Raw genomic sequence first — 27,066 nt, 5'->3', positions numbered from 1 at the left:
TATTATTATTTTTCATTTCGAGCTAGAATGTATTGTTAACCACCTCGGTAGTTCCAATAGTGACTAATGATAAAGTGAGAGAAATAAGGTTTTTTCGTCAATCCGCAAGAGGATAGTGTTGGGGAACGTAGCATAAATTCAAAATTTTCCTACGTGTCACCAAGATCTATCTATGGAGTCATCTAGCAACGAGGGAGGAGTGGATCTACATACCCTTGTAGATCGCGCGCGGAAGCGTTCAAGAGAACGGGGTTGATGGAGTCGTACTCGTCGTGATCCAAATCACCGATGATCCTAGCGCCGAACGGACGGCACCTCCGCGTTCAACACACGTACGGAGCAGCGACGTCTCCTCCTTCTTGATCCAGCAAGGGGGAAGGAGAGGTTGATGGAGATCCAGCAGCACGACGGCGTGGTGGTGGAAGTAGCAGGATTCCAACAGGGCTTCGCCAAGCGCTGCGGGAGGAGGAAGATGTGTCATGGGAGGGAGAGGGAGGCGCCAGGGCTTGGGTTGGGTTTCCCTCCCTTCCCCCCACTATATGTAGGGCCAAGGGAGAGGGGGAGGGCGCAACCTTGCCCCTTCCTCCAAGGAAGGGTGCGGCCAAGGGGGGGAGGAGTCCATCCTCCCCAAGGCACCTCGGAGGTGCCTCCCCCCTTTAGGACTCTCCCCTCCTCTTGTCCCTTTGGCGCATGGGCCTCTAGGGGCTGGTGCCCTTGGCCCATATAGGCCAAGGCGCACCCCCTACAGCCCATGTGGCCCCCGGGGCAGGTGGCCCCACCCGGTGGACCCCCGGGACCCTTCCGGTGGTCCCAGTACAATACCGGTGACCCCGAAACTTGTCCCGATGGCCGAAATAGCACTTCCTATATATAATTCTTTACCTCCGGACCATTCCGGAACTCCTCGTGACGTCCGGGATCTCATCCGGGACTCCGAACAACTTTCGGGTTACCGCATACTCATATCTCTATAACCCTAGCGTCACCGAACCTTAAGTGTGTAGACCCTACGGGTTCGGGAGACATGCAGACATGACCGAGATGACTCTCCGGTCAATAACCAACAGCGGGATCTGGATACCCATGTTGGTTCCCACATGTTCCACGATGATCTCATCGGATGAACCACGATGTCAAGGACTTAATCAATCCCGTATACAATTCCCTTTGTCTAGCGGTACGATACTTGCCCGAGATTCGATCGTCGGTATCCCGATACCTTGTTCAATATCGTTACCGGCAAGTCTCTTTACTCATTCCGTAACACATCATCCCGTGATCAACTCCTTGATCACATTGTGCACATTATGATGATGTCCTACCGAGTGGGCCCAGAGATACCTCTCCGTCACACGGAGTGGCAAATCCCAGTCTCGATTCGTGCCAACCCAACAGACACTTTCGGAGATACCCGTAGTGCACCTTTATAGTCACCCAGTTACGTTGTGACGTTTGGCACACCCAAAGCACTCCTACGGTATCCGGGAGTTGCACAATCTCATGGTCTAAGGAAATGATACTTGACATTAGAAAAGCTTTAGCATACGAACTACACGATCTTGTGCTATGCTTAGGATTGGGTCTTGTCCATCACATCATTCTCCTAATGATGTGATCCCGTTATCAACGACATCCAATGTCCATGGTCAGGAAACTGTAACCATCTATTGATCAACGAGCTAGTCAACTAGAGGCTTACTAGGGACATGGTGTTGTCTATGTATCCACACATGTATCTGAGTTTTCTATCAATACAATTCTAGCATGGATAATAAACGATTATCATGGACAAGGAAATATAATAATAACTAATTTATTATTGCCTCTAGGGCATATTTCCAACAGTCTCCCACTTGCACTAGAGTCAATAATCCAGTTCACATCGATATGTGATTAACACTCAAGGTCACATCCCCATGTGACTAACACCCAAAGAGTTTACTAGAGTCAATAATCTAGTTCACATTTACCATGTGATTAACACTCGATGAGTTCTGGGTTTGATCATGTTATGCTTGTGAGAGAGGTTATTGTCAACGGGTCTGAACCTTTCAGATCCGTGTGTGCTTCACAAATCTCTATGTCATCTCCTAGATGCAGCTACCACGCTCTATTTGGAGCTATTCCAAATAACTGTTCTACTATACGAATCCAGTTTACTACTCAGAATAATCTGGATTAGTGTCAAAGTTTGCATCGGCGTAACCCTTTACGACGAACTCTTTTACCACCTCCATAATCAAGAAAATTCCTTAGTCCACTAGTTACTAAGGATAACTCTGACCGCTGTCCTGTAATCCATTCTTGGATCACTCTTGTACCCCTTGACTGACTCATGGCAAGGCACACTTCAGGTGCGGTACACATCATAACATACTGTAGAGCCTACGTCTTAAGCATAGGGGACGACCTTCGTACTTTCTCTCTATTCTGCCGTGGTCGAGCTTTAAGTATTAACTTCATACCTTACAACTCAGGCAAGAACTCCTTCTTTGACTGATCCATCTTGAACACCTTCAAGATCATGTCAAGGTATGTGCTCATTTGAAAGTACCATTAAGCGTTTTGATCTATCCTTATAAATCTTGATGCTCAATGTTCAAGTAGCTTAATCCAGGCTTTCCATTGAAAAACACTTTCCAAATAACCATATATGCTTTCCAGAAATTCTACGTCATTTCTGATCCACAATATGTCAACAACATATATTCATCAGAAATTCTATAGTGCTCCCACTCACTTCTTTGGAAATACAAGTTTCTCATAAACTTTGTATACACCCAAAATCTTTGATCATCATCAAAGCATACATTCCAACTCCGAGATGCTTACTCCAGTCCTTAGAAGGATAGCTGGAGCTTTGCATACTTATTAGCATCTTTCAGGATTGACAAAACCTTCCGGTTGTATCACATACATCATTTCCTCAAAAAAACATCGAGGAAACAATGTTTTGACATCCTATCTGCAAGATTTCATAAATAATGCAGTAATCGCTAATATAATTCCAACAGACTCTTAGCATCGCTACGAGTGAGAAAGTCTCATCGTAGTCAACTCCTTGAACTTGTCGGAAAACATCTTAACGACAAGTCGAGCTTTCTTAATGGTGATACTTACCATCATTGTCCGTCTTCCTTTTAAAATCCATATGTACCTAACAGCCTTACGACCATCAAGTAGTTCTTCCAAAGTCTACACTTTGTTTTCATATATGGATCCTCTCTCGGATTATATGGCCTCGAGCCATTTATCGGAATCCAGGCCCACCATCGCTTCTTCATAGCTCGTAGGTTCATTGTTGTCTAGCAACATGACTTCCAAGACAGGATTACGTACCACTCTGAAGTAGCACGCATCCTTGTCATCCTACGAGGTTTGGTAGTGACTTGATCTGAAGTTTCATGATCACTATCATAAGCTTCCACTTCAATTGGTGTAGGTGCCACAGGAACAACTTCCCGTGCCCTGCCACACACTAGTTGAAGAGACGGTTCAATAACCTCATCAAGTCTCCACCATCCTCCCACTCAATTCTTTCGAGAGAAACTTTTCCTCGAGAAAGGACCCGATTCTAGAAACAATCCCTTATTGCTTTCGGATCTGAGACAGGAGGTATACCCAACTGTTTTGGGTGTCCTATGAAGATGCATTTATCCGCTTTGGGTTCGAGCTTATCAGCCTGAAACTTTTTCACATAAGCGTCGCAGCCCCAAACTTCTAAGAAATGACAGCTTAGGTTTCCCTAAACCATAGTTCATATGGTGTCATCTCATCGGAATTACGTGGTGCCCCTTTTAAAGTGAATGTGGTTGTCTCTAATGCCTAACCCATAAACTATTGTGGTAATTCGATAAGAGACATCATGGTATGCATCATATCCGATAGGGTGCAGTTACGATGTACGGACACACCATCACACCATGGTGTTCCTGGCTGTATTGGTTGTGAAACAACTTCCACAATGTCTTAATTCTGTGCCAAACTCGTAATTCAGATATTCATCTCTACGATCATATCATAGACATTTTATCCTCTTGTCACGATGATCTTTCAACTTCACCCTGAAATTACTTGAACCTTTCAATAATTCAGACTCGTGATTCATCAAGTAAATATACTCAACATCTACTCAAATCATCTGTGAAGTAAGAACATAACGATATCCACTACATGCCTCAGCACTCATTGGATTGCACACATCGAAATGTATTACTTCCAACAAGTTGCTTTCTTGTTCCATTTTACTGAAAACGAGGCTTTCAGTCATCTTGCCCATGTGGTATGATTTGCATGTCTCAAGTGATTCAAAATCAAGTGAGTCCAAACGATCCATCTGTATAGAGTTTCTTCATGCATATCTACCAACAAACATGGTTCGCATGTCTTAAACTTTTCAAAAACGAGTGAGCCAAAAGATCCATCAACATGGAGCTTCTTCATGCGTTTTATACCGATATGACTTAAGTGGCAGTGCCACAAGTAGGTGGTACTATCATTACTATCTTATATCTTTTGGCATGAACATGTGTATCACTATGATCGAGATTCAATGAACCATTCATTTTAGGTGCAAGACCATTGAAGGTATTATTCAAATAAACAGAGTAACCATTATTCTCCTTAAATGAATAACCGTATTGCAATAGACATAATCCAATCATGTCTATGCTCAACGCAAACACCAAATAACAATTATTTAGGTTTTAATACCAATCTCGATGGTAGAGGGAGCATACGATATTTGATCAACCTTAGAAATACTTCCAACACATATCGTCATCTCACCTTTAGCTAGTCTCCATTTATTCCGTAGCTTTTTATTTCGAGTTACTAACACTTAGCAACTGAACCGGTATCTAATACCCTGGTGCTACTAGGAGTACTAGTAAAGTACATATCAACACAATGTATATCCAATATACTTCTATCGACCTTGCCAGCCTTCTTATCTACCAAGTATCTAGGGTAATTCTGCTCCAGTGGCTGTTCCCTTTATTACAGAAGCACTTAGTCTCGGGTTTGGGTTCAACCTTGGGTTTCTTCACTAGAGCATCAGCTGATATGCCGTTTCATGAAGCATCCCTTTGTTCCCTTGCCCTTCTTGAAACTAGTGGTTTCACCAACCATCAACAATTGATGCTCCTTCTTGATTTCTACTTTCGCGGTGTCAAACATCGCGAATATCTCAAGGATCATCATATATGTCCCTGATATATCATAGTTCATCACGAAGCTCTAGCAGCTTGGTGGTAATGACTTCGGAGAACCATCACTATTTCATCTGGAAGATCAACTCCCACTCGATTCAAGCGATTGTTGTACTCAGACAATCTGAGCACAAGTTCAACAATTGAGCTTTTCTCCCTTAGTTTGTAGGCTAAGAAAATCATCGGAGGTCTTATACCTCTTGACGTGGGCACGAGCCTGAAATCCCAATTTCAGTCCTCGAAACATCTCATATGTTTCGCGACGTTTCAAAACGTCTTCGGTGCCTCAACTCTAAGCCGTTTAACTGAACTATCACGTAGTTATCAAAACGTGTATGTCAGATGTTCGCAACATCCACAGACAACGTTCGAGGTTCAGCACACTGAGCGGTGCATTAAGGACATAAGCCTTCTAAGAAGCAATGAGGACAATCCTCAGTTTACGGACCTAGTCCGCATAATTGCTACTATCAACTTTCAACTAATTTTTCTCTAGAAACATATCTAAACAGTAGAACTAAAGCGCGAGCTACGACATAATTTGCAAAATCCTTTTTGACTATGTTCAGGATAATTAAGTTCATCTTATGAACTCCCACTCAGATAGACATCCCTCTAGTCATCTAAGTGATTACATGATCCGAGTCAACTAGGCCGTGTCCGATCATCACGTGAGACGGACTAGTCAACATCGGTGAACATCTTCATGTTGATCGTATCTACCATACGACTCATGCTCGACCTTTCGGTCTTCTGTGTTCCGAGGCCATGTCTGTACACATGCTAGGCTCGTCAAGTCAACCTAAGCGTTTTGCGTGTGTAAATCTGTCTTACACCCGTTGTATGTGAACGTCAGAATCTATCACACCCGATCATCACATGGTGCTTCGAAACAACGAACTGTCGCAACGGTGCACAGTTAGGGGGAACACTTTCTTGAAATTTTAATGAGGGATCATCTTATTTACTACCGTCGTTCTAAGTAAACAAGATGCAAAAACATGATAAACATCACATGCAATCAAATAGTGACATGATATGGCCAATATCATATAGCTCCTTTGATCTCCATCTTGGGACTCCATGATCATCTTGTCACCGGCATGACACCATGATCTCCATCATCCTGTCTTCATGAAGTTGTCTTGCCAACTATTACTTCTACTACTACAGCTAACGGTTAGCAATAAAGTAAAGTAATTACATGACGTTTATGTTGACACGCAGGTCATAAATAAATTAAGACAACTCCTATGGTTCGTGCCGGTTGTCATATTCATCGACATGCAAGTCATGATTCCTATTACAAGAACATGATCAATCTCATACATCACATATATCATTCATCACATCCTTTTGGCCATAGCACATCACATAGCATACCCTGCAAAAACAAGTTAGACGTCCTCTAATTGTTGTTTGCATGTTTTACGTGGCTGCTATGGGTTTCTAGCAAGAACGTTTCTTACCTACGCAAAGACCACAACGTGATATGCCAATTGCTATTTACCCTTCATAAGGACCCTTTTCATCGAATCCGATCTGACTAAAGTGGGAGAGACAGGCACCCGCTAGCCACCTTATGCAACTAGCGCATGTCAGTCGGTGGAACCAGTCTCACTTAAGAGTACGTGTAAGGTCGGTCCGGGCCGCTTCATCCCACAATGCCACCGAATCAAGATTGGACTAGTAACGGTAAGCATATTGAACAAAATCAACGCCCACAACTACTTTGTGTTCTACTCGTGCATAGAAACTACGCATAGACCTAGCTCATGATGCCACTGTTGGGGAACGTAGCATAAATTCAAAATTTTCCTACATGTCACCAAGATCTATCTATGGAGTCATCTAGCAATGAGGGAGGAGTGGATCTACATACCCTTGTAGATCGCGCGCGGAAGTGTTCAAGAGAACAGGGTTGATGGAGTCGTACTCGTCGTGATCCAAATCACCGATGATCCTAGCGCCGAACGGACGGCACCTCCGCGTTCAACACACGTACGGAGCAGCGATGTCTCCTCCTTCTTGATCCAGCAAGGGGGAAGGAGAGGTTGATGGAGATCCAGCAGCACGACGGCGTGGTGGTGGAAGTAGCGGGATTCCAACAGGGCTTCGCCAAGCGCTGCGGGAGGAGGAAGATGTGTCATGGGAGGGAGAGGGAGGCGCCAGGGCTTGGGTTGGGTTTTCCTCCCTTCCCCCCACTATATATAGGGCCAAGGGAGAGGGGGAGGGCGCAGCCTTGCCCCTTCCTCCAAGGAAGGGTGCGGCCAAGGGGGGGGGAGGAGTCCATCCTCCCCAAGGCACCTCGGAGGTGCCTTCCCCCTTTAGGACTCTCCCCTCCTCTTGTCCCTTTGGCGCATGGGCCTCTAGGGGCTGGTGCCCTTGTCCCATATAGGCCAAGGCGCACCCCCTACAGCCCATGTGGCCCCCGGGGCAGGTGGCTCCACCCGGTGGACCCCCGGGACCCTTCCGGTGGTCCCAGTACAATACCGGTGACCCCGAAACTTGTCCCGATGGCCGAAATAGCACTTCCTATATATAATTCTTTACCTCCGGACCATTCCGGAACTCCTCGTGACGTCCGGGATCTCATCCGGGACTCCGAACAACTTTCGGGTTACCGCATACTCATATCTCTATAACCCTAGCGTCACCGAACCTTAAGTGTGTAGACCCTACGGGTTCGGGAGACATGCAGACATGACCGAGATGACTCTCCGGTCAATAACCAACAGCGGGATCTGGATACCCATGTTGGTTCCCACATGTTCCACGATGATCTCATCGGATGAACCACGATGTCAAGGACTTAATCAATCCCGTATACAATTCCCTTTGTCTAGCGGTACGATACTTGCCCGAGATTCGATCGTCGGTATCCCGATACCTTGTTCAATCTCGTTACCGGCAAGTCTCTTTACTCGTTCCGTAACACATCATCCCATGATCAACTCCTTGATCACATTGTGCACATTATGATGATGTCCTACCGAGTGGGCCCAGAGATACCTCTCCGTCACACGGAGTGACAAATCCCAGTCTCGATTCGTGCCAACCCAACAGACACTTTCGGAGATACCCGTAGTGCACCTTTATAGTCACCCAGTTACGTTGTGACGTTTGGCACACCCAAAGCACTCCTACGGTATCCGGGAGTTGCACAATCTCATGGTCTAAGGAAATGATACTTGACATTAGAAAAGCTTTAGCATACGAACTACACGATCTTGTGCTATGCTTAGGATTGGGTCTTGTCCATCACATCATTCTCCTAATGATGTGATCCCATTATCAACGACATCCAATGTCCGTGGTCAGGAAACCGTAACCATCTGTTGATCAACGAGCTAGTCAACTAGAGGCTTACTAGGGACATGGTGTTGTCTATGTATCCACACATGTATCTGAGTTTCCTATCAATACAATTCTAGCATGGATAATAAACGATTATCATGAATAAGGAAATATAATAATAACTAATTTATTATTGCCTCTAGGGCATATTTCCAACAGATAGAAGGAAGGATGAGGCTGAATTAGTACTAGTATTTATCTTGGCGAAAGTTAGGTGCCATGAACACGTAATTCCTACAAGAGGTAGCATTCTATGAGTTGAAGCAAAAAAATAACTTTTTTAGGAGCTTCGATAAAACCCAAAACATCCAAAGAACCCTTAACTTCACTATGCTCCCTAGGACTGGAGAGATGAGAATCGTTTGAAGCCAATCGGTTTTGTTGTGGGGCTCGCTGGTAAGGTGGGATTTTAAGGTGTGGACGACAGGTGTTAGGGAGAGGAAGCGGCAATCTCCCACTGGCAACTGAGTGGAGGAGAAAGCGACACACAAGTAGCAAGATCCTCCACATCCGGCACGATCCCTATGATTCCTCAGTCACCACGCCCGCCCCTCCGCATTCGAGCCCGAGCAGCTAAGCCACAGGTGCTCCTTGAGCCCCATGGTTCCTCGGCGGCCGCTACGCTCGCCAGTCCGTGTTCGAGCCCCATGGGTGGCGAGATTGTCAACCTGGTCGTCATGTCCTTCTGGCACAACATGAATTGAAAGCCGGGGATGAAGACCCCGAATGTTGGCGTGATGGTCATGGTTTGCGAGCGGATGTCGTGTTTATCATGTATAGCGCGGGGGGAGGGGGGAGGAAGTCGTGCGGCACTGGCCTTTTGTCGGGCTGGGGATGTTAGGGCGGCGACCTCTAAGGGCGTTGTTGGTGGAGCACAGGGCACGTCAGAGTGTTGGATGCCGGGGGCGACGTCCCTAGGTAACTGCAGTCCTCGAGGGGTCGGTTGCTATAGATGGTGCTGACCTCTGGAGGTGCGCTTCACCACCTACGATATTTGGGTGGTCCATTCCTGATCCTCTCATAACAGTGTGGTTCTCTCCCCTGCATGGTTGGTGGTCTGGTGGTGCGGTGCCTTCAGGTCCATTGGTTTGCAGGCACGTATAGTTGAATGTCTATCTCAATTTTCGTTGCCTTGGCAACTGGTGACGGACTTTGTGCCCTTTTGTATCTGATTTTTGCATAGTTTCTCCTAGACCGAGCAACTATCTTCTTTTTTATGAAATGCAAGAACACCATGCCCCTCTCAAGGTGTTACTCCATTTTTTTTAGAAAATTCTCCAAATTGAACTAGAATCATGGATTTTTGTTTAGCTATTCAAAATAGAAAAATGACAAAATTGCCCATCTCAAAATGAGAATAATGCGGACAATTTGATGAAATGACACACTTTTCATAGGACTTTGATCTAGTGACACATCTTTACTTTTTTGTTTGATTGAATCGTAAACTTTTGATTGGTAGCTGGATAAAAGGCATAAATTGACTAGGACAATATTCGTGCGCTGCAACAGGATATAAATATTCTACTCCCTCTGATTCATAGTATGTTAAGATTGTGATTTACTTGCCCAAATTAAAATGATTGTCTAAATAAATGTTCATTAAATTCTACCCGTGATTTACCTTATACTAGTTTGAAGAGAAGTTTGATAAGTAAATTAAGGTGAAATTGGTGCAAAAGTTAAGTAAATTGATGTGACTGAGCGGCGTACTAGGAAGGTGTGGTCAAATATGGCATGGTGAAAAGAAAAACATGGAATACAAGTCGGTGAAGTTACATCGTGCGAGGGGAGGACCGGTTGACTAAGAGTTCTGCCTGACAGAAATAAGTAGTAGAGATTGCTAGCTGGATAAAATGACCCACACATCAGATTTTTAAGACGATTATGCCAGTAAGTTGCTTCATCTGGTTCGAGACCTGCCTGTGTGGCTTCGCTAAAGCCGCAGCAAATGGGCCAGCGCAATTTAGCCCGCGAGCGAACTTTTTGTCTCTTCAGTTTTCTAGTCATTTTTCACCTGAAGAAACCGTTTGTTGTTTTAGGAGCTAGATATTTTTTAAACCTATTAATAGTAGTATTTTAGAAAATTCATCAGTATGTTTATTATAAAAATAGTTAATGTATATTAAAAAATGTTCAGTGTGTATTAAAAATGTTCATCATATAACTAAAAAAATATTTTATATCAAAAGTGTTAAATGTATATAAAAATGTTCATTGTATATTGAAAAACATTTAGTTGTATTTAAAAGTGTTCACTATATACTAAAATAGTTCAGTGTGTATTTAAAAAATATGTTTGTCATATATTGGAAAAAATCATATATTAAAGTATTCAATATATATAATGTTAATGATAACATTATATATTAAAAATGCTTAGTATCTATTTAAAAAATATCCACTGTATACTATAAAAGCTCAGTGTGTATTTTAAAAATGTTGGCTGTATATTGAAAAAACATTCACAGTATATTACTAAAACAATGAAAAAAGTAAAATTTGCAAGAAATCGAAAGAAAAACTAAAATCTGGAAAGAGAAAAAAAAGCAAATAAAAGACCCCAAATCAGAATAGCTGTTACCTGGGTCGGCCCATCTGAAGGAGTTTTCAGCGAAGCCTCAACTATATGATGCACGTGGACGTCATATAGGAGTGATCATCTGGTTCTATCGAAAGTCAACGACCAGAAGCAGCCATCAAACCAGAGCGGATGAACAACGCTTCCACCTCGCCCACTCGTCGTGCTTCCTCCCCGGTGTGCCGCTCGTTCTCCCGACGTCGCCTCGCCGTGCTTCCTCCCAGAAACGCCGCCCGTATAGCTGGGCCCTAGGCAACCCAGGCCACGGCCCGGGACGTGTAAAAACATAGCAGCCCACTAGTTTGCCCTCTGCCTGGGCCCTGGCAGTCAGCCCACAAACTAAACGTCGATCTCTCTCTCTAAAGAAAAAAAGACTGAGCTGAAGGAGACACCTGCCCGACTGCCGCCGTTCGTCCAGCCGGCCGCCGCCCGTCCGCCCGACAAGCCGGCTCGGCGCTCGTCCGGCGGCCGCACCCTCCCACTCATCCAGTAGCCGCGGCGCTGCCTTTATTCCAGGAGGGGCGCCCCTGCCGAGCGGTGAAACCCCACCCTGCCCAAATCCGTCGCCAAGCCACTGGCGTCCCCGATGGAGACATTTCCGCCGCCTCCGATTCCTCCGCTGCCCGCGAATGTCTCCTCCGCTCCGCCGCCGCCGCCGCCGCTTCTGCATCAGCAGGCCGGGTCTGCTCCTGCGCCGGCAACGCTCCTGGTGCGGCACCTCCCAGAGGCGATCACTCAGGACATGCTCGCCGGGCTCTTCTCCCGCTACGGCGCCACATCCTTTCGCCCATGCGGTGGAAAGTACTCACCTCCTCCCTGTCTGTCACTCCTGCTTTCTTTGGTTCTGCTCTACTGTTAACTCTTTTCATAAGTTGTGATTTACCTAGCAGAGTTCTTTATGTATACTATAATCTCAAAAGTTCTTTGGGTATACTGAGATTTGTCTGCTCGCCTAGGTAGCATATGGTATTTTTTTACTGAAACTATTTTCATCATGACATTGACAGGTTGAGGAACTGTGCGTTTGTGGATTTTAGGGACGAGATGGCGGCCAATCAGGCGCAGTCTCAGTTGAACAGGTTCATTTCCTCAAGCATACGTTCTGCTTGATTACTTGTAAATTTTCTTTGTTCGAGCCAGCTAATAATTATGGATTATCTCCGTGATCTTAATTTTGTGAGTATCTGTCCTTCGTTATTTTCGTTTGCTAAGGGCTGGTTTTGGCAGGTTGAGGCTCCTTGGGAAAGTACTGATACTCGAGAGAGCAAACCAGCCAAATGCCAAGAATGCGAGTGAGAAGCATCATGAGCAATTAGCTCGTGGGGTGCCTCAAGTGCCAAGTATGAATTCCCAAAATCAAAAGAGTTCTACATCAACTGCCGAACCGATCGCTTCTAGGCTTGGTGTGGACTATCCATTTCCTCCTCATCTCGAGTATGTTAGCGCCATCATAGTTGTTTCACTCATTATCTTCCAACATCTTCCTTTTCTTGTGATCGCTTAAGCCATTTCATGTAGCTAATTGATATGTTGTGTCTTACTCGAAATGAAGCTACATTGTTGGCTGTAAAATATCATTTAGTAACTGAAGATGCGAACTGCTATCTGCAACTTCACCTTTGTTTTTGTAGTACTTCTCTTTTCTAATATGTAAGGCATCCACACATTCAAACATTTAGTTTGACCAAGAAAAGGGTGTACCCAGTGCTGAAAGCTCCCACACGAGGTAGTTTTATATTGGTCTAATTGTTGATCAAATTTTAATTTGGAATTTGTGGGCACCTTATATCAAGAAGCAGGGAGTACAATAGTACATTGTATCTCTAATTGAAAAGCTGCCTTCTTTTTCCTGTTTCAATAAAATGCTTGTCTCTATGAGAAGTTAGTAGCTCAATTTACCACTACTGGATTTATGACCTTTATATACAGGCCGTTAACAGTGCAAGTGTTTATGGCCAATTTGCTTATATTATCCAATTGGAAGTAACGAAATCAATCTAGCAAACCACTTCCAAACTATGAAGTTTTATATCCTGACCGAGATGCAATTCTGACTTCTGAGACTCCATACTCCGTAGTTCTGCAATGTTTCATAGTTTTCCAACGAGATCAACCAAGTGATCTGATTCATGCTGGCAGTCCTAATCCTCCATCTTACTTGACAATGTGGATCATGCTCTTTATTTGTTTTTAGGTATGCATATCCACCACCAGATGGAAACATATTGAACAATATTGTCAACTCTCTCATTGCCGTTCCCCGATTTTACAATCAGGTTTATTAGAATTTCAGCCTCGTGAACTACTGATACAATTTGCAGGGCATTACTTTGGGCATTCAGCATGAGCAAATGTATTTGATTGATGTATTTCTGTAACAGGTGTTGCATTTGATGAACAAGATGAACCTTCCAGCTCCATTTCGGATGGCATTGCCTACTCCACCTCTACCATCACAAGGGCCTCTTCCTCCTCCCCCTCCACCACCGCAGCCTTCTATGACAGAGAAACTTCACTTGGCTGATTTGTCTAGTGATGAGTCTGAGATGGAGTCTTCTGATGTTCGTGCCACTTCTTGTGTTTGTATCTTTCAGTTTGTAGTATCTCTGCCAAAAGTTTATGCACACTATATATATTACAGGAAGATGTTGATACAAGGGAAGTCAAGCGCGCAAAGCATGAAGCTATTGTTGGTCCTGCAGTTGATAGAAGTGTCGCTCATGAATCGGTCGGGGTGAAACCAGTTGCATTAGTTCCCAATGAGCTTCAAGTAATAAAAAAGAAAAACCCAGTACTGCAGGTGAAGCATTTTTCTCAAAACTCAAAAGTGAAGCATTCTTTCCCAGAACTCAAAAGTTGAATTACCTTTTCATTCTCTAATGCTATGGTTCTATGCAGATAAAAATTGTCCCTAAGGCTGCTTATAAGGAACTTGCTGATCGGAGTATTATCGACAAGGAATTGGCCTCTAGAGATGAACAACTTGAAGAAAAACATTTTGCCACACCTCAGGAAATAGAGAAAGAGAAATTACCGACGGAGGAGATTTTGTCCCTTCCCATGTTCAAGGTAGATGAATTCAGTATTTTGTGTCATTTGCAGAGACATTGTGATTACTTGTTGGTCAGCCTGAACATCTCGAGGTTTTAGTGATAATGATATTACCTTTTAACTTCAAGATGATTATAACCAATGCACAGTATGTGTACTATCATCTGTTGTTCACTTTATTTTGTCCTTTGTATCTTGATGATGAGATGCTAATAATTGGCAGAACGATTCCTATTAGCAGATTTTAGATGTAGTTTCATAAGCTGGTGCTGCTAGGTGCTATGTAGTGGGGTCTATTATGTCACTATGACAATGATCAGAATAGAGATCATCATCCGCCCTTCTTTTTTTTACGAAAACAATGGGCAAATGCTGATTTTTCGCAAGTAAATATTACAAAATTTCCCTTCTGTTTATTGAATAACATAGTACAATCTAATTATGTTTTGATGCCTCACTGGCACATGCTTGTGTCTGTTTTGCAGAATTACACTCCAGGGAATCCTGCCAGTGTATTATATATTAAGAACTTGGCAAAGGATGTTGTTCATGATGACTTCTACTATGTCTTTGGTATGACCCAGGGAGGCTGAGTACCGCGTTTCTTGAAATGTTTATATAAGAATTCTGCACATTTTAGTGCCTTCTCATTTCCTCACATTGTTTCAAACTGCTCTTAACAGGATCTGTGTTTGAAAGCTTGGACGCTGCAAGATCTGGCTTAAGTATAAAGTTAATGCAGGTTAGATGTGTACACATGTTTTGCTTGTGCCATGATTATGATAAAAAGGGAACCTATTCATAAATTAATATCCAAAGTATGTTCCTTGCTCCTGCATCTGTGGATCATGGCAAACATTATCGAGAAAGCTGACATTTGTTTTCGGACCACATTAAAAAGTCTGCCACCATTTTGTTTCATTTTGCTAGTGCATCGTGCTGTTTCTGAAATTTTCTTATCTCGCTCCAGGAAGGTCGAATGCGGGGCCAAGCTTTTGTGACGTTTCCATCTGTTGAACATGCTCAACGCGCACTGGTTAGTGACTGCCGATTTTACCCATCAGTTTGTAGTATTGCACAAGAAAGCTAATGTATTGAAATACGGTAGAAACCCCATCAGCATACCCTCAGATCAAAAGCTGCTCACTGGACCCAGCACTAGCAGACTTTGTCTGCAGTAACAAAGTTATTAAGACCAAAAGGGAAAACATCTTACGCAGTTTGTTGTCAAGAAATAAGTTCTTTACAATTGGAGTTTCTTCTTTAATTCCTTATTCAGTCCTTGAGAAGCAGGGGTGCTAAAGAATAACGCCATTTCTGATTTTGCAGAATTTAGCGCATGGTTATGCATTCAAAGGCAAGCCGATGATCATTCAGTTTGGTAGGAACCCTGGTGCTAGCAAAGCGTCCTAGGAGGTTGCATTCTTTCCGATTCTGATTTTCTGTAAAGCTGTTAGAGTTAGCAACCAAGATTGTGGGTATTTTGTGCTGGTGCCCATGAATTGTTAAATTCCATGTGGTATATAACGGCACTTATCTTGTTGCTAGAATTTTAGGTAAGCAACAGCATTGGTTACTTCGGTCGGTTACCATATCTGATGTACCGCATCTCTCCATGAGAACAAATTCTGTACCATTCTACGGGTTTTTTTCTTCAAATTATTTTTATATTTCATGAAATCTCAGATCAATAACACTGTGGGACGATTTGGAGGAGAGGGGGAAATGAGGATGAGAACAATTTGGAGCGCCCTTTATGGCCATAGAGGGTCGGATGACAACTCTGTTAGAGTGACCTTTTTGACAAATATCAAGGGTTGGAGTAGAGCCCACATATTCAGGTCTGTACTTATCCTCATTTCCCCCTCTCCTCCAAATCTTCCTTGGCAAGACTCCTCCAACTGTCCAACACACGCGCAATCCTCAAACCCTAGCTCCTCCGATCCAAACACCTCCTGGTCCCTCGGTCCATCCACCATGGCATCGCCTGCCGGTGATGACAGCCACCTCTTCGCCGGTGTCCACTTCCTCCTCATCGGTTTCGACTGCGTCTCCGTGTCGCAGGTGCGTGCGGCTTCGCCTCCCCGCCCTCCCACTTCGCCACGCGAACCTAACTCTTCCATCTTGGATACTAACTTCCGGTGGTGCGTTCCTGTAGTACCGGTCGAAGTTGGTGCAGAGCGGCGGCACCGACGCCATGCAATTTGGCGGCGGGTGGACCCACATCGTCGTGCGCGGCCTTGTCTACGTGAGTCTGGCTTTACGGATCTGCGCTCATCGATACTTTTGGTGCTTTCTTGCGGATATGGTACTGATATTGGCTCTGTGCAGGATGACCCGGTCTGCGCGGTGGCGCGGGCGCAAGGGAATAAGGTTGTCAGCAAGATGTGGGTGGATGATAGGTTGGATCAGGGTGTGCTTGCCGATGCTGATAAGGTCCGTTTCTGTGCTAATTGTCTACTTCTATATTTGCGTACCATGCCACAAACTTTCTCAGTTGTTGCTACTCTTGTCGCAGTAATGTAGTTACTTTTGTGGTCACAGTTCTGCCACTGCTCGAGTTTCCTGAAGCAGCAATATTTGTTTCCTTTGCCAGGTTATTTATTGGCCAGCCAGAGATTTGAAGGGAATACCTGGTAGTGGCTCACTGCAGATTTGCTTGACGGGGTACCAAATGAAGGACCGCAAAGATATAATGGTAACTGCTTGCCATTTGTATCCTCATATCTCCTAGTCAAAACTCTGAAACATGGCAACCTTTAGTTAATTCTTCAAACATAACATATATACAAATGTGAAGTTTTGGTCACATTGTGCAGTGATTTTCTTTGACTTTCATGCAATCAGGGGAGAGATACTTTCCTTTTCTTTCTCTACAAGGAGAGATACATGCAATCAGGGGAGAGATACTTTCCTTTTTCTGGAGGGCCAAGATCGGAATTACGAGGAATTAGAACAAATGCACCTTATATTGTGGAATTTTATCAAAAAAACAAATACACCTTATATAAAGAAACGGAGGGAGTAGTTGAGTTATTGGATTTTGTGGTTTACTGGTTATATATGTCTTGACTTATAATGTACTGTGTTCCTTTTCGTTCTTAATGCAGAAAATGGTATCTTTGATGGGTGCACAATTCTCCAAACCTTTGTTAGCACCCTCAGTCACTCATCTTGTTTGCTATAAATTTGAAGTTTTGTTGCTTTTAGCAGACAGTCAGTGCCATAATTATGCATGGATAGTTCATTTTCGTTTTGTTGTTTTTCCTTCCGCGGTTCTTCGTTGCTGTTTCTTTGTAGTAGTGAACATGCATTTGCAAGCGCTGACATATTTTTTTTATTTCCTACTGTTATTGGTAGATTTTTGTTTTAGATGTGATGTTAGTTTTGTTGCCAAGAATTTAACTCTATGGACGAGTGGGAATCTTATACCCAAATTGACATTTTGGCGTCAGTGACATTTTTCCCTCATGTTTGTCATCACATTAGGATTTTGGTGAACTAGTTCGTGTATAGAAGTCGTATGATATCTTGAGTTTAAAACTTAAATGAGCAATAATTAAAAATAATCCCAGCAACTTGGCTTCACGTTTTAGGCTAGAGGGAACCAAGACTTAAGTGGCAATGTTGAAGTAAGAATCTTTGATGTCATTTGGTGGTTGAACACATAGATGGCATCGCAGTGTGAGTCTTTGCTTTTCTTGTCTTTATGTGACCCATATAAAAAGTTATCTCATGATCATACAGCCTTTGGCATGAGTGATGTACCAAATGGGATGTGTTTTTGCTCCTGATCTTTTTCCCTTTTTCCAGTTTTGTTTTTTGGGCCTTTCTAGTTTGAACTGCTGGTTTCTGATAATACAAATCGGAGAGGAAATTCTCTTTATAGAAAGAGAGTGTTGGTGTACAGTGATGAACATATGAGAAGTTTTAATATGTGCGTGTATATGTCATGATGCTCTTTGCATAGTCTAGAAAGCCTCTGGTGAAAAATAGGCTTCTCGGTAACTTAAAATAATTCACAAGATGCCTATCGAATGTATGTTTGTTTTTTGGGCCTTTCTAGTTTGAACTGCTGGTTTCTGATAATACAAATCGGAGAGGAAATTCTCTTTATAGAAAGAGAGTGTTGGTGTACAGTGATGAACATATGAGAAGTTTTAATATGTGCGTGTATATGTCATGATGCTCTTTGCATAGTCTAGAAAGCCTCTGGTGAAAAATAGGCTTCTCGGTAACTTAAAATAATTCACAAGATGCCTATCGAATGTATGTTTCGGAAATTTCTATGTGCGTGTATATGTCATGATGCTCGAAAGTTTTTGTATATGCTCCTTAAATGCAACATCACAGTTCTTCAAATGAACTAGGTGAGAAGTACAAGTGTGCCGAAAGGTTGGGCATCAAGATTGTTAATCACCGTTGGTTGGAGGATTGGTATTACACAACAGCTTTTGTTTATAATATAAGCTCACATATTAAATATCATTATATTGCTGATTTTTCCTTTATTTTTATTCGGTTTTGCTAATTTACAGTCGGCTGTTTTGTAATTCGCTGACGTTCGAATTTCTGTCTGTTTGATCTCGCGTCGAGATTCGCGCTCGGTCCTGCTCTTTTGTGCTGGTTTTCGGGTCGCTTTTGTTTATCAGGCGCGGTTTTTCTCCATCCGCCCGTTTTTCCTTGACCCGGCCGAACCAGTGGGCACCGTAGGTTTTTGTCCCTTTTGAATTTGGAGCGGGGTGTCGTTCCCCTTTCTCATTTGGATAAGGCAGAGGGAGTGAGAGCTCGAGCGGCGGCGGAGGGCGAGGCGATTCCCCGTGTTCATGGCGATTTGGAGTTCATCCGCCCTAGGATTTTGACGGCATCCTCTTCGTTCTCGTCGCCCGCGGCTGCGCTGGTTTGTTGCCCTGTCTTCTCGCGCTTTTGTGCTTGCTTTTCGTGGCCATGTAGTTCCAGATCTAGGTGATTTTTGGGTTCGCGGATCCGCGGGATGTGTATGTTTCTGGCGCGGTGTTCTCCATGCCCGTGATGTGTGTGTGTTTTGTGCGCGCGTGAATTTCTGGTAGGAGCCTTCAGTGTGCCACACGTAGTCTCCATGCCCGAGGTGTGTGTGTTCCTGCAGATGTGGAGGAGCGCCCGCCTTAGGGTTCTAGTTGTTGATGTGTAGGTATGCGTAGAGGATAGTTTTTCCTGCAGATGTTGTGGAGGTATATGTAGTTGGTGTTAGTTTTCAGCTGCGGATCCCGTAACTTGTGTCTGTAGTTCGAGTTGTGGCTAGAGCGCCTGAATTTTGTGATGTTTGTGTCGTTTTTGTCCGCTGTTGTTCATCTCGGTGGCTTACTGATCAACTCTATGTATTTTTTGTTCATTTTTGTTCTGCACTTTTCCTGAATTACATGCTTGTTTTTATGTATTTCCACCATGATATGAGTGTACATAATATCAAGGGTCTGCAGATTTATGTGCATGAAGTTCTGCTGTGCATTTTTCTCACCCTTTTTTAGTTCACATATATGCTCACTGTATTTTGTCCTGTAGAGGGTCACTGCTACCTTATGTGTCATGCCGTGGTCTTGTGTTTTTCTTGTGGATGCAGTCCAAATCCTGTGCCCTCCCCAGTTAGGTTGTTATTGTTGATGTGTATTTTTATGTGTCCTAGAGTTGATGTGGAAGTAGGCGTAGTAGGCATTTAAGTTTTAGTGGTGGATCCTATAGCTCCTGTCTCTGAATTCCGAGTTCTGGTTTGTAGCCACTGTAGGCCCTGAATTTTGGTCATCTTTGTAACGTTTTCTCGTCTCTTGCCCGTGGTTTCGTGGCTGTGTAGTCTCAGATCTAGGGGATTTTGTGGATCCGCAGAGTTTGTTTGCCATGGTGTTTGTAGTCTGCCGTGGTTGTGGCGTCGGAGGTTGCAGCGTGCCATGCGCAGTCCGCCGTGTCTTCCTTTTCCTGCTGTGGACGGAGGCCAAATTCCTCCTGGTTAGGATCCCATAGGACATTTTTTGGAGGCAGTGTTGTGGCTGTTTGATGTGGAGGTAGGCGTAGAATGCTAGATTTCCCTTGCTGTTGATGTGGAGGTAGGTGTGGTAGGGTTTAGTTTTGAGGGGTGGATCCAGTAGATGTTGAACTCTGAAGGATCGAGTTCAGTGATTTCGCGCTCAGCATAACCTTGTCATTGTTGATGTGGAGGTAGGTGTGGTAGGGTTTTGTTATACTGTAAATTAGTGTAACTGAGATTTTTTTCAGAGTTGGTCTACAGTTCCTATATAGAGCCTCTCTGCAGTTTTAAGTGTTTCAGTGTTTCTCGTTTTATAGCCTGAACCTTATCACTGTGTAAGCTTTTTCCCTCTAATTACCGTGGGGATAGCTTGTCTTTTTATCATTTTTCCCTACAGTCTCTTCATGTAGCTACCCTGTTGTGCATCACACAGTATTTTTCACCGGTAGTTACTATGTAGTTTTGGGTGGTAGTTATACCATAAATTACATAGTAATTTGACCGATAATTTCTGTGAAATTATAGTGTAATCCTATCCCATGATTTACTGTCTAGTTCGACCGATGTTTACTCTGTAGTCCGATGCCCCCTTTTTACACAGTAATTTGACTGATTTTACTGTGTAATTTGTGTGGTAGTTACACTGTAATCATATTCCATTTACACTATAATCTGTCGCGATTTTGCACAGTATTTTTTACCTCATAATGATTGTGTAATTTGTATTCTAGTTACACTGTAATCTGATGCATTTTTGCACCGTAATTTCTCCCGTATTTTATTTGTGTAATTTGCATGCTAGTCACCCTATGATTTATGCATGAGTGGCCTCGCCGTTCACCCCTTTTTGTTGTGCAGCCCTACAGTCTTTGATGTTTTTGTTGAAATCTGAATGATCCCATGACTTCTGTCCATCTATTTTCTGAACCTTACTAAGCAGTCGATGGATAAGTTTGTGCAATCTTGATTTTTGTGAAACCTTTGTGGTGCTTTTTGACCACTCATGTGTGGTGGCTGATGCTTGATCTGCGAGTAAGACCCAGTAAACTAGCAATATGTTTTTGGCAGCAGATGCTCTTGCTTCTGTGAATTACTACTTCAGAAGTTCTTTGGGAATTTGTCTGTCAATTTTGGTTCTGCTAATAACTCTGAGATTTTGTCTTCCTAGTTTGTTCAATATCATCATCACTGCTGTATCTAGTGGCGTGAGGCTTGTAAAATATCTATACATCACATTTTCTGTTGAAGGTTGTTTTGTCGCGTGCATCCAATTCACAAGCCTGCTGCCTTTGCATTGTAATATGTTGCGCTTTTGCACTGTAACTGTGTAATTTGTATGCTAGTTACATTGTAATCTGATGCGTTTTTACACTGTAATTTCTCACGTATTTATTGTGTAATTTGTATGCTAGTCAGCCTGTAATTTCTCTTATGTATATTTTGAGGCCCATTTTTTCTCTCTATTGTTTTTCAGGTAGTATCTCAATGGGTAGACTGTGGAAAGTCTCGCAAGGATGTTCCCCTAGTTTCTTCAGTCGAGAGTGCTGATTCTTTGAGAGACCCTTATGTGCCTAATGATTTTGCTGATGATGGTTCTAATGCTATGTCTTTGGGAGTTATTATTTGTCTTCTTATCTTCTTTCCATTTTCATTTTCATTTTCTTTTATATTTTTATATTTTTTATTAATTTTTGTTATTGTTTTTTGATATTTTTTTTCCTTTTGCAGGGTTGTTCTGGTGATGATGAAGAGTTTGATAAAACACTTTACAATTTCTATTTGAATAATGTAAGCCATTTTTTCATGTTTCTGGTGATGATGAAGAGTTTGATGTTTTTATTTCATATTTTTTCATATGTTGGTTTGATGATTTTATGTTTTTTGTTTCTTGATCAGAAAGTAAAGTACCTGAAGAGAAAATTATCATCTGCTGGCAGAAGGAATGTTGTAAGTCTTTTTTTCTCTTTCGTTAATCATTGGGTCATTTGTATGGTACCTACACTGTAAATTTACCTTATATGAACTGTAATCTAAATGCCCTTATTACTGAGTGATACTTAGTGTGAAATTTGTATGATAGTTACACTGTAATCCTATAATCATTGTGTAATTTTGTATGGTAGTTACACTGTAATCCTATTTCTTTCTTACAGTGTAAATTTACTCATATCTACAGTGTAATTCAAACGGGAAGTGGAAATTTACCCATATCTATACTGTAATTCGAATGCCCTTTTTTACAGTGTAAATTTACCCATAGTTACATAGTAATTTGACTGATAATTACCGTGTAATTTTGTATGGTAGTTACACTGTAATCCTGCACCTTTTTACAGTGTAAATGTACCCATACCTGCATTATAATCTGATGCCTTTTTTTACTCAGTAATTTGACTGATAGTTACTGTGTAATTTGTATGGTAGTTACACTATAACCTTACACCTGTTTTTACAATGTAATTTTACCCATATTTATACTGTAATTCAAATGCCATTTTTTACACAGTAAGTTGATGATAATTACTGTGTATTTGGTATGGTAGTTACAATGTTAGTACACAGTAGTTACAATGTAATTACACAGTTGTTATAATGTAATTCCCCATATGTAATTTTACCCATGTCTGTATTGTGTAATTTGACTAATAATTTTATGTGTAATTTGTATGGTAGTTTCACTGTAATCCTATTTTTCCATTTTCTGCAGTGTAATTTTCCCCATAATGTATACTGTAATCTGTTGCTATTTAAACTGTAATTTTACACTTAATTACTGGGTAATTTGATATGCTAGTCCCAATGTGATTTTACTCGTGTAATTTTACCCCCTTATGCATTTTGCTTGGTGTAACCTTATGCATTTGTACAGTGTAATCCTGTCAGGTGCTTTTGACGGGTCAAGGAAAGGACAGTAGGGTGATTGGTTCAACCTTTTTGTCGCTGTTAGTTGCTTGACGGGTCATAAATATAGCCCGATCCGTTTTCTTCTGTAAAAACAGACATACAGCTGTCAACAGATTATTGGTTGGAAAATTTGAATGATAACCAATTACAAATCAGTCAATTGTTGAATAGACAGTCCCTTTTTATTTTACAGCTTAAAGTCATGGAAAATCCTACCAGAAGATGATTATAGCGAGAGGCAAGTAAATGTACATTTGCACGCTTCTTTCGATTTGTCTTTTCCACCTGTGTTGTATCCATGTTCTGATTAAATTGTCTCCCTATAGAGCTTACTAGCTGCGGTTGGCTAATCTATTACTGAGCATCCCAAAACCTAATCCTGGCTATTTGTTTCATTCAGTGGCTGGGAAGTAGGGATAGTGGAGGCGCAAGCCAAGGAACGCCTCAAGTTCCCAATTCCGGATCGCCTCAAGTTCGCAAATGGGAAGTATGCCGTGAATAAAGCGAAGAAGATAAGCAGCAAGGTGCTCGCCGCAGCCCTGGCGCTCCTAAACCGCGCCCATCCGGAGGTGGGCACCGACTTCTTGGCGTGCCATGATCTTCCTCCCGACACCCAGGACCAGACCGCCAAGTACGCCAAGGTCGCGAAAGCCTTTGTTGACTCGTGCTTTAGCAAGCTCGAAGCAGACGAAGCCTGACGAACAACTAAAGATGGGCCTTGTTTGTAGATACAGCCTGAACTTCTTTTGTTAGAATAAAGGTTATGAAATCTTCAGAGAAAACCAGTGAAAAGGAGTCAAAGGCCGTCACCTGTCGTAGCGTTCTGTCCCTGCCCCTGCCTTTCATCGGTGAAATGTATCCCAGAAAGCTTTCAGAATTGACCTGGTCTCATTGCAATTGGGAGGCACAAAAAGTGGCGTAACTTATGGTTCAGATTCTCCTATGTATTGGGACGATGATCCTCGTAGTATTATCCTAGCTGATATTGTGGGCAATGTAATATTTGAATTAATTAAGTGGCTGAAGATTAAATGGCATTCCTAAAAGAACTTCTCTGGTGGATGGCGTCTCTTCTCGTTCTTTTGCTTCCCCTACCAAGTTGATTTCTCAAAACCAACATATTTGTGACTAGGGTAATAGACGGATCCGGCTTGCCTGCTTCCTTCCCATGTTCCCATCCGTGCTCCCACCTCATCCTACGGTTGTCTTTTTTCCTCTTTTTTTTCTAATCTAATCATCCCCTCCCCTCCCCTGATTTTAAGGGGGTGGGGCCAGGTTTTATTTTGTTCCAATCAAATCAAGCCACGTACGCGGAAGCACGGATGGGCACACGCCGGGGGAGCAGGCAAGTCTCGTTCATAATAGACAACCACCACTTGTACACAAAAATAGCATTCATAAAAACTTAAATAGTATTTTCACAAAAAGTCTGGTCATAATTGTATAAACCAAAAGGTTTATGTCTATAAGCATAAGGTCCAAGGATACATGTAAAAGTTCTTTTCTCTTAATCTCTAGGATACACGGGTATTTCAAAAAAATCAGAATCGTCATTAAGATAACAAAAGATGTGTATGGTTAGATGATTTTCTAACATTTGATCAATGAACGGTAGGGATAGTGATCTTTCTTGTTTTTATTTTATTTTTTCATAGCCAATGCATGTCTTATATCTCTACTATTAAAGGGGGATCGAACGTCGTGATGGTTCGACCTCGTTCAATCCCCACCTCCCTTCCTATGACCACCTCCTTCTATCGATCGCCCCACGCCACCGATTTTCTTTCACGGTGTGTCCCACTTCCACCTCCGGTTTACAGGAAAAAAACAACAAAACTAAACAGCCCTACCCACACACACGCCTCACGAAGTCACGATCCCCAACTGTCGCTAGACCAAGCCAACGTGCACCAGGTCACGGCGTTACACGTGCGATCGGGAGGCGATCACGGCTGCTAGGGTTTCGCTCATGGGGATGGTTTCTTGCTGGCGGCCGTAAGGATTACGACCGGCGTGATCCATTGGCTGGCCAGATCGTGTGTTGGTCGTCTCGCTCTTGCTTGGTTGTCGCACGGGGGCGACGGCGACGCACAAGATAATGCATCCCCTATGGAGGGTGTCCCGATCCTCATGAGATATGACACGGAGGAGGAGGATGCAGACCACTCGGCAAGGCTCGGAGGAGGAGGATGCAGGCCACGCAGTAAGGCTGGGACTGGGAGGGCTCATCTTGACGGAGAAGGAAGACCAAGGGATGCTCTTTGAGGACGAGCCAGGTGATCAATTCCAAAACCTTAGATGGATTGTTGCGGGCAAATGTATGTTCGTCGAGAAAACTCAACATCACGGAGCTGGAAAAAACCATGAAGAGTAGGATGGGTTTGGCCGAGGGGAAGCGGCGGTTTGTCGCTATTTGTACTTTTGTACAACTCATGATTCTTGAGTAAGGACTTTTAGCATGCTTGCAGCCCTGCTGCTCTGCCAGAACATGACCTGGAGTGTCGGCTTAGCGCTTATCATGCTCAACTTCATGGACGCCGCTCTAGCAACTCACAATTGTCCTTATTTGTTTCGCGCTGCACTTTTGTATCTGGTTGTCGCACGTACAGGTTGCGGGCTGCGTGGAGGTGTGGCGGCAGCGATGACGAGGATTAACCATCCACGACGAGCACCGCTGCAGCTATTCCTGTTGTGCTCATAGCCTCACACGCTGTGGAGCCGGTCTGCCCTAGCCTTTCCGATCAGCATCCCCGTGCACCTCCACTTGGCTGATCCAACGCGGGCGACTGCCTGCCAATCCCGGTAGAGCTTCTCTCTACCCACCATGGCCAAGAGGTGGGCAAAATCCAATGACCGGGCCGGTAGGATGCATCTGTAAAGAACCTCATCATCTCATGAATACCAGATTTCCAAGTTCTCCTGGGTAGTTCAGGCAAAAAATCTGAAATACTACTTCCAAATCGTCAAATGTTTTCATGATATGCTGAGTTAATTGTTGAATTTCCATGGAATTAGTATGACAAGTTTACAACGATTGGTATGTCCCTGTTTGAGGCATGGTTTGAGGTAGTGAGTTCGTGTTCTACTTATCGTGCCGGCCTAGCGCTTATCATGTGTTGGGTTTCATAGTAATTTCAAAAAATTTCCTACGCACACGCAAGATCATGGTGATGCATAGCAACGAGAGGGGAGAGTGTGATTTACGTACCCTTGTAGATCGACAACGGAAGCGTTTGGTTGATGTAGTCGTACGTCTCCACGGCCCGACCGATCAAGCGCCGAAACTACGGCACCTCCGAGTTCTAGCACACGTTCAGCTTGATGACGATCCCCGGACTCCGATCCAGCAAAGTGTCGGGGAAGAGTTCCGTCAGCACGACGGCGTGGTGACGATCTTGATGCACTACCGTCGCAGGGCTTCGCCTAAGCACCGCTACAATATTATCGAGGACTATGGTGGAAGGGGGCACCGCACACGGCTAAGAATATGATCACGTGGATCAACTTGTGTGTCTAGGGGTGCCCCCTGCCCCCTAATATAAGGGAGCATGGGGAGGAGGCCGGCCGGCCCTATAGGCGCGCCAAGGAGTCCTCCTCCTCCTAGTAGGAGTAGGACTCCTACTAGGAGGGGGAAGGAAGTGGGGAGGGAGAGGGAAAGGGGGGCGCCGCCCCCCCCCCCCCTCTCCTAGTCCAATTCGGACCAGGGTGGAGGAGGCGCGCGACCCACCTTTGGCTGCCCCTCTCTCTTTCCACTAAGGCCCATATGGCCCATTACTTCTCCCGGGGGGGTTCCGGTAACCCTCCGGCTCTTCGGTTTTCTCCGAAATCACCCGGAACACTTCCGGTGTCCGAATATAGCCGTCCAATATATCAATCTTTATGTCTCGACCATTTCGAGACTCCTCGTCATGTCCGTGATCACATCCGGGACTCTGAACTAACTTCGGTACATCAAAACTCATAAA

At 43.6% G+C, this 27,066-nt stretch overlaps 2 protein-coding genes across 5 annotated transcripts; both read left to right on the top strand.

Moving 5' to 3' along the window:
- Window positions 1-11,477: 11,477 nt before the first annotated feature.
- On the top strand, window positions 11,478-15,867 carry LOC125529689 (RNA-binding (RRM/RBD/RNP motifs) family protein). Of its 2 annotated transcripts, none has more exons than XM_087526635.1 (11): window positions 11,478-11,949; window positions 12,156-12,227; window positions 12,376-12,582; window positions 13,343-13,424; window positions 13,530-13,709; window positions 13,790-13,948; window positions 14,047-14,217; window positions 14,685-14,772; window positions 14,883-14,941; window positions 15,170-15,235; window positions 15,529-15,867. In XM_087526635.1, exons 1-11 carry the CDS (start codon window positions 11,735-11,737, stop codon window positions 15,610-15,612), a joined length of 1,383 nt encoding a protein of 460 aa, XP_087382761.1. In that variant the 5' UTR covers window positions 11,478-11,734; the 3' UTR covers window positions 15,613-15,867. The 2 variants fall into 2 exon arrangements, with proteins under 2 accessions (XP_087382761.1, XP_087382762.1); XM_087526636.1 differs by having other exon boundaries at window positions 11,787-11,966.
- LOC147964003 (uncharacterized) lies at window positions 15,617-23,059 on the top strand. Of its 3 annotated transcripts, none has more exons than XM_087526637.1 (10): window positions 15,617-15,755; window positions 15,886-16,263; window positions 16,358-16,447; window positions 16,531-16,635; window positions 16,796-16,914; window positions 18,901-19,099; window positions 21,672-21,812; window positions 21,926-21,985; window positions 22,094-22,144; window positions 22,374-23,059. In XM_087526637.1, exons 2-10 carry the CDS (start codon window positions 15,925-15,927, stop codon window positions 22,443-22,445), a joined length of 1,176 nt encoding a protein of 391 aa, XP_087382763.1. In that variant the 5' UTR covers window positions 15,617-15,755; window positions 15,886-15,924; the 3' UTR covers window positions 22,446-23,059. The 3 variants fall into 3 exon arrangements, with proteins under 3 accessions (XP_087382763.1, XP_087382764.1, XP_087382765.1); XM_087526638.1 differs by lacking the exon at window positions 15,617-15,755 and having other exon boundaries at window positions 15,874-16,040; window positions 16,134-16,263; XM_087526639.1 differs by lacking the exons at window positions 15,617-15,755; window positions 21,672-21,812; window positions 21,926-21,985; window positions 22,094-22,144; window positions 22,374-23,059 and having other exon boundaries at window positions 15,874-16,263; window positions 16,796-16,897; window positions 17,310-19,099.
- Window positions 23,060-27,066: the final 4,007 nt, after the last annotated feature.

Source organism: Triticum urartu, chromosome 6A (assembly GCF_056163025.1).
Source record: "Triticum urartu cultivar PI428250 chromosome 6A, HENAU_Tu73, whole genome shotgun sequence".
Taxonomy (NCBI): Eukaryota; Viridiplantae; Streptophyta; class Magnoliopsida; order Poales; family Poaceae; genus Triticum; species Triticum urartu.
Note: the sequence above shows the minus strand (reverse complement) of the source record. Positions and strands in the feature narration are given on the sequence as shown.